This window comes from Narcine bancroftii, chromosome 1 (assembly GCF_036971445.1).
Source record: "Narcine bancroftii isolate sNarBan1 chromosome 1, sNarBan1.hap1, whole genome shotgun sequence".
Lineage (NCBI taxonomy): Eukaryota > Metazoa > Chordata > Chondrichthyes > Torpediniformes > Narcinidae > Narcine > Narcine bancroftii.
In genome coordinates, this window is record NC_091469.1 from 253,865,921 (window position 1) to 253,878,973 (window position 13,053).

The following is a 13,053-nucleotide window of genomic DNA, read 5'->3' on the forward strand; positions in this document are numbered from 1 at the left end:
GGTTCCGAGATGTAAAGAAACTTGTAGGCATCAGCTTGGCTGGGTGATGCTGTGGGACACTCACTCTGGATCGGGATGGTTTGTTCCTCTGCCTTACCCTACCACTCACCACTGCATTCCCCAAAACAGGTGGGCAGCTTCACTCAGCTTCCTCCTCCACAGATACTTCAGCACCTCTGTTGCCTCTGCACTCCAGGACAGCTGCTTGGATCTTCAATGCAGAACTAGCAGCGATGAGCCGTCCCTCCCCATCTACCATCTCCAGTTACAAAAATCAACAAAAAAAATCTGCAGAGCTGGAAATGCAAAATCTGGGGAGAGGCTGAGCTAAAAGCCATTCCAATTCCCCTTCCCATTCCCACATCCATCCTTGGTCTCATCCATTGCCAAAGGCAACTTTGAGGAGCATTTCACTTGGGTCACTTGTAGCCCAATGGTATGAACATTTGGGCTCTCCAGTTTCTGGTAACCTCAACCCTGATCCGGTTCCACTGTTTCCATCTCTCCTTTGCTTGTTCCTGTACTCTCAGCCAGTTCCAGTGTTTGCGATTCACTCACATGCCCATGGTCTCCATCCCCATTCTTGTTCTTGTCTCCTCACTCCACGTCTTCTTTCATTCAGGTCCCTTCTGTACGGCGTGGACGATCATGTCTCTCCATCTGTCACGGTCTCCAAATTGTAGTTGTTGCCTCCCTGTTTCTACCACGATGTTAATCCATCTCTCATTTTCATTCTCCGTCCACCTTGGCTTCTTTTTCCTCACAGCTTTCTAGTCGTAACTAAATGTTCTAATGTATCTGTTCATGTGAAGTGTCCAAAGAATTCTAATTGTACCTCTACTATCTTTAAATGTCCAATATCCTATAACCCCAGTCCCCTCCCATTTTGCTACCTCCTCTTCTCACTGTAGTCTTGAGAAAGGGTCCTGACCTAAAATGTTGAATGCCCATCTCTCTCCATGGATGCTGCCTGTCCTGCTTTGTCCATCTTCTTGCTGTTGCCCAACTGTCATGCATGTTACACTAATCCAACTTTATCTTCAATGCTCAGTGAGAGTTTATTGTCTGATACATAAGTACTGTAGAAGAAACAGATACACTGAAACATAGACTGATTACTGTAGTAAAATTTGAAATGGCCACAAAAGTAAGATAATAAATATCAAAGGATGGATGAATAAATTGATATTTACAATTGTATAAGAAAGAAAGAGTGATATTTCAATGGTGGTCCTGAGTGTTGGGGTTAGGGTGGCACGGCGAGGTTCAAGAGCCCGATAGCTGTTGACAAAAACTCTGTTCTTGAACCTGGAGGTGTGCTTTCTGTCTTAGAGGAGCAGCAGGTAGAGATTGTGACCGGGGTGATGGTGGTCATTTATGATGTCGACTGCCTTGTTGAGGCAGTACCTCACATAGATGCTTTCATAGATTGTGGTTGGAGCCTGTGATGGACTTGGCCAGGTTTGCCACTTTCTGCAAGGCTTCGGTGTTTTGGAGAACTCACGTTTCCAGACCAAGTTGTGATACAGCCAGTCTTTCCACCGGGCTCCTGTGGAGGTTCAATGGAGTATCTGACAACATGACAAATCTCCTCGTACTTCTTGGACAGTAGAGGCATTGGTGTACCTTCTTCATGGTTACCTTGATGTGTCTTCTGAAATATGGACTCCCACATATTCTCCCAGAATCCCCATTAACCTAACCCCCTTCCCTCTCCCTCCAGAGACAAGGACCCTCAGGACAATTAGCCGACCATCTTTCGGATGTGGTAAACAAACCCCAGAGTAACCAGAGGAAACCTGCAGGATAGAATGTGCAGATTCTGCTCTCGAGGTCAGGGTCAAACCTGGGTCACTGGCTCTGTGAGGAAGCAGTTCTATGAGATTCTCCACTGTGCTTTTGCTAATTAGGGGGATAATGGCCTTCTGTCTTCAACAGAATTAATATGTGGTGCTCTTTGTAGCACAAGCTAATTGCTTTATCAGCTTTCACAGAGGAAAGGAAGGGAAGCCTCATGACCGTGAAGCACTGATAAGTCCCTGGAAACGAATGCAATAAAAAGCAAAGGAACTTGTAAATCAGGTACTCGGAGAGGCCTGTTGTTTGGAGTTGGTCTTTGTTTGTTTTGCATCAAGAGATGGGCAGGTGAAGAACTGTGATGCATTGGCAGATGTATCTCTTCAGGATATCCACTTTACTTGCACTGCACTTGTTAAATGAACTGTGTGTGGGTGCGTGTATGTGCATGCATCTGTGTGTGTGCGTGTGTGTGCGTGTTACACCTGTGCTGCCCAGTTACACCTAAATTAACCCACAACCCCATATGTTTTGGAGGGTGGGAGGAAACTGGAGCATCCAGGAGCATCCAAACTCCTTACAGACAACATCAAATTCAAACATGGGTTGCTGGTTCTGTAATAGAGTCGAGCTAACCATGACATGTGTGTGTGTGTGTGTGTGTGTATGCGTGTGTCTGTATCCATGTGTGTGTCTCCATATGAATGTGTGTGTGCGTGTCCGCTGTCTGTCCGTGTGTGTGTGTGTGTGTAAGTCCATATATGTGTGTGTGCGCGTGTGTGTGTCTGTGTCCATGTGTGTGTCTCCATATGAATGTGTGTGTGTGTGTTCGTCTGTCTGTGTTCATGTGTGTGTCTGTCTGTCTGTGTCCATGTGTGTCTGTCTGTCTGTCTGTGTCCATGTGTGTGTGTGTGTGTGTGTGTGTGTGTGTATGCTATGTGGTTGCGTGCCTGAATGTCTGTGTTTGTGCATGGGGGGGTAGAGAGTGAGAGAGAGATAGAGAGACAGTTCTTACTTTGGTGACTGTAAACCTTACGTCACTCCCTCCTTCCCACCCCTCCTTGATCCTTTCAATCAGAATAAAACCGTTCACCACAAACTCAACTCACTAGAGGACAGTGTAGAGAAGCTGGGTCTAAGAAATCACTTACCCTTCAGGTTTTCAGCCTGGAGAGAGGGGAAGCTGCTGACAGTTTCAAACATGTGGCACTGGCTGTTTCTAGGAGCTTTGGGTTCGTTACTGGTGGAAAATTCCTTCTGTGCTCAAGGTAGGTAACTTCTGGCTGCAGACTTACCAGAGGACTAGTCTTTGCCTTACTTTTGAAGAGTTCAATGAACAGAAAAGGAAATGCTGTACCATCAGGAGTGAGGTGAAGCAGATGGACTGATAGCACTGGTTCATCATTTTAGGAGGGTCTCAGATGTTAACAAACTTTACTGGTCTATACAGTCATTCCTTTGCTTGTTTTGCAAATGTTTTGCTCATTTTAAACGTTTACCTCTTAGAATGGCAAGTAGTTAACAGATTGGCTGGTGATTAATCTGACAAGACTGATAGAACTAAACCAGTTGAACATTTGATCCGTGTTCTTTTGTAAAGAGAAAGAGAGAAAAAAATCATAAGAAACTGTGATGAATTAAACAAGGCTCTCCGCGCAAGTTTTTAAATTGTGGTGTGATTAATGCTTGAGAAAATGTTACCATAGAATCCACAGAAAATTTGGCAAATTCTCAATGAAACTTCAAGACATTATCCCGAGAGGATTGAAGCAGTCCTCCAGTCCCTGTATTCTGACGGGATTTTAACCTCACCAATTTCAACGCTATGTATGAACCATATTTACCCCCCCATTCCCCCCTTTCCAATTTACAAACAAAGAGATGCATCTTTTCTCATTGCCCCTTCAACGAGCACTCAGTGCACTGAGGAAACTTGTCTCGAATCTCCAACTGCAATAGGGTGTGTTGGATTTGAACCAACTCTTCCTCTCACAATTGACCGTTAAATCGAAACATCTAACGCTACTTCTCCAGTCCACACCCCCTTCAGACAGACTGTCCCTCCCTCCCATGTGGCGCGGGGAGCTCTGGGCTTCCCGAACCCTCAAAAAGAAGAGAGTAGGTCAGGATCTAAGCAGGGGTCAAGGGCCCTGGTGGATGGAGAGGAACAACCTACCTACAGGGAGCTTTGTGACTCCCACATCGGCCACAGAGGCAATGAGGCTTTTTTCTCAGATGTTCCAAAAGTTCCTGCAGAGAGTTAAGCCCACAATTGTATGTTACACAGTCAGCCTCATGGTGAACAAGGGATTACTGACCCCTAGGTTACTGGTCGCTAACCTACTGGCTGCTGGTGTATGCAAATCTGCTAATCCTGTGATTCTGACTGAGGCCAAATGACTCTGCTGGTGCACCAGCGACCCTTCCCTTCACTTCCCCCACCCTCCCCTCCTTGGGCTGCACGTGTCGCCAGAGGCAGGAGACTGAGAGTTACCACGGGGAAAGAAAAGAAGGCACACAATCTCAGCATGCTTGTTCAACGTGGACATTTGGAGAATCTGCCCCTGTGTGGAAACTCTGGAGGTGGCCAGAGCTCTGAGCTCACAGTGGGTGGGGAGAGAGTTGGGTGGGGATGGGGTAGCCTGTTGGATTCTCTGACACCCTGCCGGAAAGTGGGAATGAGGTTGGGCTTAGGACACAGCAGGAAGTAGATCAGCTGGGAATTTGGGCGGAGGGATTGCAAATGGAAATTAATCCAAACAAGTGAGAAGCAACTTAACAGATGTATGTTTCATTTGAGAGGCATGGACAGGGTGGACAGCCAGCAGCTTTTTCCCAGGGTGACAGTGACCAAGACCAAAGGACATCAGAGGAAAATTTAGGGAAATGTCAGAGGGAGGTTTTTGTAATCACCAAGAGTGGTGGGTACCTAGAATGCGTCACTGGGGGTAGTGGTGGAGGCTGGCACAATAGGGACATTCAAAAGATTCTTAGATAAGGGTGATGGGCTGTGAGTGAAGAAAGGGTTAGACTGATGCAGGAGCAGGTTTCTGCAGATCAACACATCATGGGCAGTAGGGCCTATTCTATGCTGTACCTCTCTCTCTATGTCCTATGTGGGAGGTCAAATTCCCAAAATAAATGGCAGCAACCTCAGAAACGTGGAGTGACCACAAGTCGATAGCTTCCTAAAAGTGGTGACGCAGGTGGGTAGGGCAGCAGCGAAAGCTCCGTGGGCTGTGGCATTGAGCATGAGAGTTGGGATGTCATTCTTAAAGTGTTGTGTGCGGCTATAATGTGGAAAACATGGCGACCAATTGTGCACAGCAAGCTCCCACACACAGCAATGAGTGGGCAACCAAATGACCTGTTTTAGATTCGTTGGAGCGGAATGTCTGCCAACCTTGTGTCATTGTCCCAGTACCAAGACTAGTTCGTTCCTCACTAATTATACTTACTAAAGCTTTCCATTTGATAGAAAGGCAACATTGTGTGGCAATACAGTGTAACATGCTCTCACTACACTTGCCTCAGTGACACTGCCCTCCACGTTAGAATGCTGCTACACGCAGTGTGTCGAGTTGTCGAGAGCAATGTGTAGCATGTGATGTGACTTCTGATACATTATTGCACCAGTTGATGCTGTGTGTTGATGGGTGATCACCTCAATTAAGGGATGATTGGTTAATTCCTTCATTGAGGGTGAACATCAACCAACTCGCATCAGCGGCTGGTACAACCCGAAGTTCATGGTGCACATTGTTCTGAAAGGTGCACTACGTTGGGGCGGGTGAGCGGGCAACCTTTCACCATGCGTAGGCCAGATGGTGAGTCAGTGATTGAACAGTGAGCTGCACTGATTTTTTGGCAGCGCCGGATGATGGTGGGGAGTTGGGTGGCAGTGGCACTGGACGGATAAATTTAGATCGCAGGCCATATTAGGCCTTCATGCCTGCGGGTTGGATAAATTTGGATCAGGCCCATAGGCCATAGGTTCTCACCCCTGCACTACATATAGCAGCCTTCTAACTTGTAGTGTAGTGTCACTCTGAGGCAAGCGCAGTGAGATCACATCACAGAGTGTTGTCACACGAGTCCCTAGCGTGGCCATGGAAGGTGATCGTGAGCTGGGAGGCCGAGTATGGTCGCCCCCGTCGGGTGAGCATGTGGAGTTGGTGTAGGTAGACCTAATGATACCATTCAGGCCTGCAGAGGAACGACACATGATGAGCACGATCGAGGCACGGCGTTGCAGCAGGTGATACAGGGTCCTGGATTCGATCCTGACCTCCAGTCCCGTGATGAGGTGGATTTCCCTGGTTTCTCTGCTTTCCCACATCTGTTGTGATCTGCCCTTTAGTGGAGATTACGAAGAATCAGAAACAAGTTGATGTTGAAGAGAATGTTGTTTAAAAGGAAGAATGGGATTAATGAGAAAAGTACACCTGCGGCTGTGAGGCTCCATGTGACAACCAGACCATCTACAAATCGTTGATGATACCACTGTAGTGGGTTGAATAAGAGGGGCCGATGAGTCAGCAGAGAGGAGGGAGATTGAAAACTTGGCTGAAAGGTACTCAATGTCACCAAAACCAAGGAGCTGATTGTTGACTTCAGGAAGGGAAAACTAGAGTGATCACTGGGGGATCAGAGATGGAGATGGAGAGCAAATGTAAATTCTTGGAAGTCACTATCTCGGATGATCTTTCCTGGACCCAACACATTAATGGCATCGTGAAGAAAGCACATCCGCGCCTCTACTTCCTCAAGAGCTTGCAGAGGTTTGGTATGTCATCGGAAACCCTGGAAAATTTCTACAGAGGTGTGGTGGAAAGTGTGCTGACCAACTGCATCACAGTCTTGTACGGGAACACCAATACCCCTGAATGAAAAGCCCTGCAAAAGTCCAGGACCTCACATGCAAAACCCTCCTCACCATCGAGAACATCTACAGGGAACACTGCCATCGGAGAGCAAGAACAATCGTCTAAGTTCCACACCACCCAGTTCTCGCTGCTGCCATCAGGAAAGAGGTAGAGGTGCCACAAGACTCGTACCACCAGGTTCAGGAACAGCTGCTCCCCCTCCACCATCAGACTCCTCAACGACAAACTCAATCAGGGACTCACTCATTTAAGGACTTTTACTTGTGCACTTTATTGATTTCCTCTCTGTATTGTTTACATGTATTTGTTTACATGTGTATATTGAGTTCAATTATTCTTTACACTCCCAATAAGTGGTAATTCTGGCTCGCCATCAGGAAAAAAATGTCAGGGTTATATGTGCTCTAACAATAAATTTGAGCCTGGGATTGTCTGGTTTCAGAAGCTAAGCTGGCTCAAACCTGGTCGGTACTCGGAGGGGAGACTGCCTGGGAACACCAGGTGCTGTGGGTTTCTGTGAGGGGCGCTGGTCAAAGTGGCAACTTTGTCTGCCTTACAGTGGACAAAAGTTCATGTGTGTTGCATTCTAACTGTAGTACGTGACAATAAAGGCACTTTTATCTTTTAACTTTGATCAAGAAAGTCTGCTGGGGTCTAGTACAAAACACTAATGTGCTGGAGAACCTCAGCAAGTCAGGCAGCATCAGGGAAAAGGGGCCACAACATTGGTTGCCCATTGACTTCCTGAGGATGCTGGGTGACCTTCTGAGTTTCTCCAGCTCATCTGTGTGCTGTATGGGATTGATGAGATTCTTCTGCTGGGAGCTCACCCGGAACTGAAAGGGCGAATGGCCTCCTTTTCTCTTGTTCTAAGAACCAGAAGGGCTGAAAGAAACACCGCAGATTACAAGGTGGGAGGGAATCTTGCAGTCATGTCACAAAAATTTTGAACAGACATTGCAATCCTGGATCTGGTGGTCCCTCTGAAGATGATGTGTGGAACCAGACATTAGAAGAGAAGAGATAGCAGCAGAGACAGAGCATCAATGAATGTCAAGCAGCTTCACTCAAGCCTTGGCCCTGAGGCGTAGACATGGGCCAAAATGCCAGCCTGGAATTCCACCATTGAGGTTGATGAATATTGATTGTTGGTGGGAAACGGTGGCTGTAATTCTTCTATGGTTCTATGTTTCTTGAGAGGGTGGGTGAATCTGTGAAATTTGTTGCCACGCAGGCCAAGTCATTGAGGAGATTTAAAAGGCAGAGGCTGATAGATTCGTGATTAGTGAGAGTCAAAGGAGAAGGAAGGAGAAAGGGAAAATACATCAGCAAAATGGCCGAATTCTGCTCCTATTCTTATCTGGGGACATATTATTGCAGCTATAAACAGTCCCTGAAACTTGATGGGAGGGGCGGTGGTGAAGAGAGGCCCCAGGATCACTGAGGTAATTTAGAGTCACATAGATCGATAGACACCTCACCCATCCCAGTTCCAATGGCCGGCAATGGGGGGGAGAAAATGCCATAGTACAGGCTCCATTCACACTGTCACCCCAGCACCCTCCCCTAGCCAATCCACCAGTCCTGCAGAATGTGGGACTGTACCACACAGGAGCCGGCCCTTCACTCTACGGGTCTGCGCCGAACACCATGTCCAAATCAAATTAAAAGGCTGTTGCTTGCTCCCAGTAGATATCCCTCCATCCCCATTATAGTCATGTGCCTATCTCAAAGCTTCATAACCCTTTGTTTTATTTTGAATATTTTGTTTATAATTTTTCAAACTCAAACATATTCAAATATTTACAAATATAATTATAGCGATGTATAAAATTATCAGCACAGTTGTGATGCACTGCATTGCGAGCAAACAAGCTCAAACTACAAAGGCTGCATTACAGACTTTAATTAGCTTAAAACCTGTACATGAGGTTCAGTCACTCTTCTGGCTCCATGTGCTCTACTGCCTGCACAAGGGCCGGCGGGAGCCTTTATAATGGGGCCGGTGATTGGAGGGAAGTAGGTAGAGCCAGTATACCAGGTGACCTCCCTGCAGGTGCAGTGGGTCGCCCCCTGCAGTAGGCAGGTAGGAATGCAATCGAGCTCAAGTCATTTTTCCACCCCACCCCCAACATCCCACATTACCTTAGGAAAAAAAATGAAGAAATAAAGCCACAGCCCAGGTGAAAGGAATGAATAAAACTGGACTCCCGACTCAGCACACCACGAAGTGACGACGATCCTCAGAGGGCCCAGCAATGGAGGTTCAACAGCAGAGGATGAAGGGCAGCCAACGATCACCTGGGAAGGCCTGGAGAGGTGAGGCTATCCCAGGGAGATGCAGCGATGGACATTCGACCAATCGTCGGGAGGCAGGGAGGCCCATGCCTTGTGGAGGGTGGACTCCGGCCATTCTTAACCTTTAATAATATATACGTTGGATTTAGTCTATTCCTGTGGTTCATGCAAATATTTCTACATTCCCCATTCACCTTCATAAAATATAAATCCCAATGAGACAGATGTAATTCAATGGCAGAACAGTGTGATGAATTTACTGTTATATTCCAGTACATTGTACAATGTACATTTGCACCAAACAGGTATTTGTAAAATAAAAATCACTAAAACAGTCATGTGAATTTAATTAAAAGAGGCAACAAATACATAAGATAGATAGATCAGTAATCCTAGCACAAAAGTTACCTGTAGTAGTGCAGACAATTCTTTTGTGGAGTTTGAGCAGTCCAGGATTAGTGCAACAAGGGGGGATTCAAGAGTCCGATAATGGTTGCAAAGAAACTGTTCTTGAACCTAGAGGGGCTGCTTTTATTACAGCGCCAGCGACCTGGGTTCGAATCTGGTGCTGCTTGTAAAATGTTGCCTCATGTCCATGTGGATCTTCTCCAGGTGCTCTGGTTTCCTCCCACATTCCAAAGAACTATAGGATTCGTGGGTTAATGGGTGTATTTCCTAGGGTATTTTAAGGGTATTTTAAGTACTTGTGTGTCTGCATGACCATATAACCATATAACCACTTACAGCACAGAACAGGCCAGTTCGGCCTACTGGTCCATGCCGTAACAAATCCCCACCCTCCTAGTCCCACTGACCAGCACCTGGTCCATACCCATCCAGTCCTCTCCTTTCCATGTAACTATCCAGTCTTTCCTTAAATGTAACCAACGATCCCGCCTCAACCACGTTTGCTGGAAGCTCATTCCACATCCCTACCACCCTTTGTGTAAAGAAATTTCCCCTCATGTTCCCCTTATAATTTTCCCCCTTCAATCTTAAACCATGCCCTCTAGTTTGAATCTCCCCCACTCTTAATTGAAAAAGCCTATCCACATTTACTCTGTCTGTCCCTTTTAAAATCTTAAACACCTCTATCAAGTCCCCCCTCAATCTTCTACGCTCGAGAGAAAAAAGCCCCAGTCTGCACAACCTTTCCCTTTAACTCAGACCCTGAAATCCTGTCAACATTCTCGTGAACCTTCTCTGCACTCTCTCTATTTTGTTTATATCTTTCCTATAATTTGGTGACCAAAACTGTACACAGTACTCCAAATTTGGCCTCACCAATGCCTTGTACAATTTCATCATAACCTCCCTACTCTTGAATTCAATACTCCGATTTATGAAGGCCAACATTCCAAATGCCTTCTTCATCACAGCATCTACCTGAGTATCAGCCTTGAGGGTACTATTTACCATCACTCCTAAATCCCTTTTTTTGTTCTGCACATCTCAATAGCCTACCATTTAATGCACATGACCTATTTAGATTTGCAAGAGTTTCATTGCATCTATGTACATTGCACCTCTGCGTGCAAATAATAAACTCTCATGATCATCAATCGATGTGGGCCTTTGAAAAATGACAAAAAAGGATGAAACTTTGTCCGCTTTAAAAAAAACCTGACGATCCAGTTCGTTGATTCTTAGGGAGCCGCAAACAGAAGCATCAGGTATCATAAGTACTTTCACTTGTGGAGTTAAGGAGCATAAATATTTCAGGTTAATGTCTGTAAGTACATAATTGGTGCCTTAATTTACACCCAGAGGGCAATTCTAAGTTGTGAGTGCGTTTTTAATGTTTGAATGAATTTATCTCTTGGAAGAAAATGCCCATGAGGATCTGAGAGTTATTGCAGCCAAACAAAATGCATGTAAGACAATGAAGATTTATTCAATTCATTAATTCAAGGGATAACAATATCTTCAGCAGTGCACGTGCTGCTTCTTAGCCTCTAATTGTCCCTGAAAGGCTGCTTGTGAGCCACTTTCTTGAGAACTGTAGTATTTGTGCTGCCAGGGAGGGAACTCAAGCTCAGTGACGATGAAGGACAGGTGGCGCATGTTCCAGTCAGAAAGGTGGTGCAGCTCGAGGGGAATAGGAGCGAACACAAGGGGCAGCAAATCGTGCCTTTCACATCCACGTTCACTGAGGATGAAGATATGGATGGATATTACTTGTTTAGGAATTGGCCGTGGTGGGATTCACAATGTTCATCTGATACACTGGGGTGGTATTAGTTAGCTCTTTGGCGTGACGCTTCCGTAGTTCAGTGTGGATTTAGACTCTGCTCCAGCTCTTTGTCCAGGTTGCTCCTCATCAATGGTCTGTCTCATGCTACTCCCACCTGGCTCTTCTATGTTGTTCATTCAACCAAAGTTGGTCAATCTGATGCTGAAAATGAGAGAGTGTAGAATGCACTTGATGCCCTCAAATATTTATTAATGGTTAATGGTCAAATACTTAAGAGTGTGGATGAACAGAGGGACCTTGAGGTTCAAATCCATACATCCTTCAAGGTCTCTGCACAGCTTAATAGGATAGTTAAGAAGGCCTGTGGGATGCTGGGCTTCATTAATGGGGGATTGAGTTCAAGAGAAGTCATGTTGCAACTCACAAATCTCTGGTAAGACCACACTTAGTGTATTGTGTTCAGTTCTAGTCACTTCATTATAGGAAGGATGTGAAAGCTATAGAGAGGGTCTAGAGGAGATTTACCAGGATGTTACCTGGATTGGAAAACAAGTCTTATGAGGCAAAATTAGCAGAGCTGGGACTTTTCACTTTGGAGTGTAGAAGGATGAGAGGAGACCTGATAGAGGTCTACAAGATTATGTGAGGCATCGATAGGTGGGTGGCCAGCACCTGTTTCCCAGGGCAGGAACAGCGAACACCAGAGGACATGTGTACAAAGTGAAGGGAAGGAAGTTCAGGGCAGACATCAGGGGTACGCTTTTTACACAGAACGCTGTGGGTTCTGGGTATGCGTTGCCAGGGGTGGTGGTGGAGGCTGAAACATTAGGGGTATTTAAGAGACACCTAGACCGACTGGCCCATGGATGGAAGGGAAATAGAGGCTTACAGGGTAGGGAGAGTTTAATTCTTTTTTAAGGAATATATAGGTCAGAACAACATCAAAGGCCAAAGGGCCTGTACTGTGCTGTGTTCCATGATCTTTGGAATGTTAGGTCCATTCCTGGTCTTCCTACCTGAGGAAGGAGAGTGCAGCAAAGAGTTCACCAGATTAATTTCCAAGGCAGAGGTTGTACAGTGAAGAGTGATTTAACAGGCAGAGGTTATACAATTAGGAGTGATTAAACAGGCAGAGGTCGCACAGTGAGGAGTGATTAAACAAGCAGAGGTTGTACAGTGAGGAGTGATTTAACAGGCAGAGGTTGTACAGTGAGGAGTGATTTAACAGGCAGAGGTTGTACAGTGAGGTGTGATTTAACAGGCAGAGGTTGTACATTGAAGAGTGATTTAACAGGCAGAGGTTGTACAGTGAGGAGATTTAACAGGCAGAGGTTGTACAGTGAGGAGTGATTAAACAGGCAGAAGTTGTACAGTGAGGAGTAATTAAACAGGCAGAGGTTGTACAGTGAGGAGTGATTAAACAGGTAGAGGTTGTACAGTGAGGAGTGATTTAACAGGCAGAGGTTGTACAGTGAAGAGTGATTAAACAGACAAAGGTTGTATAATGAGGAGTGATTAAACAGGCAAAGGTGACATTGAATTAATTTTTTTATTGTTATGTGTACAGAGATACAATAAAAAGCTCCGTTTTGTGTGCCATAAAGAAAGGTTGCAAAGAGACGCCCCATTCCAGCGCTAGTTTGGATCCCCACAAAAAGTTCACACGAGACGTAATCTCATGGAAACCACCCAAATGTATACAGGAACTGACATTTCCCCTGCCCTGGAATCTAAAACCAGGGATCGTAGCTCAAAATTAGAGGTTGGTCACTTGGGCTGAGACAAGGAGAAAATATTTTCACCCAGAGGTAGTTAACCTTTGGACTTCTCTGCCTAACAGGATAGTCGCTGAGTGCATTCAAGACAGAGATTAACAGA

At 45.7% G+C, this 13,053-nt stretch overlaps 1 protein-coding gene across 1 annotated transcript in view; it reads left to right on the forward strand.

The window, feature by feature from the left end:
- The first annotated feature begins 2,917 nt into the window (after window positions 1-2,917).
- LOC138741492 (CD44 antigen-like) overlaps window positions 2,918-13,053 on the forward strand; it is a 46,458-nt gene continuing 36,322 nt past the window's right edge. The window contains exon 1 of the mRNA XM_069895683.1: window positions 2,918-3,065. Within this exon, the coding sequence (XP_069751784.1) occupies window positions 2,999-3,065 (67 nt within the window). The 5' untranslated portion in view covers window positions 2,918-2,998. The remainder of the gene's footprint in view (window positions 3,066-13,053) is intronic.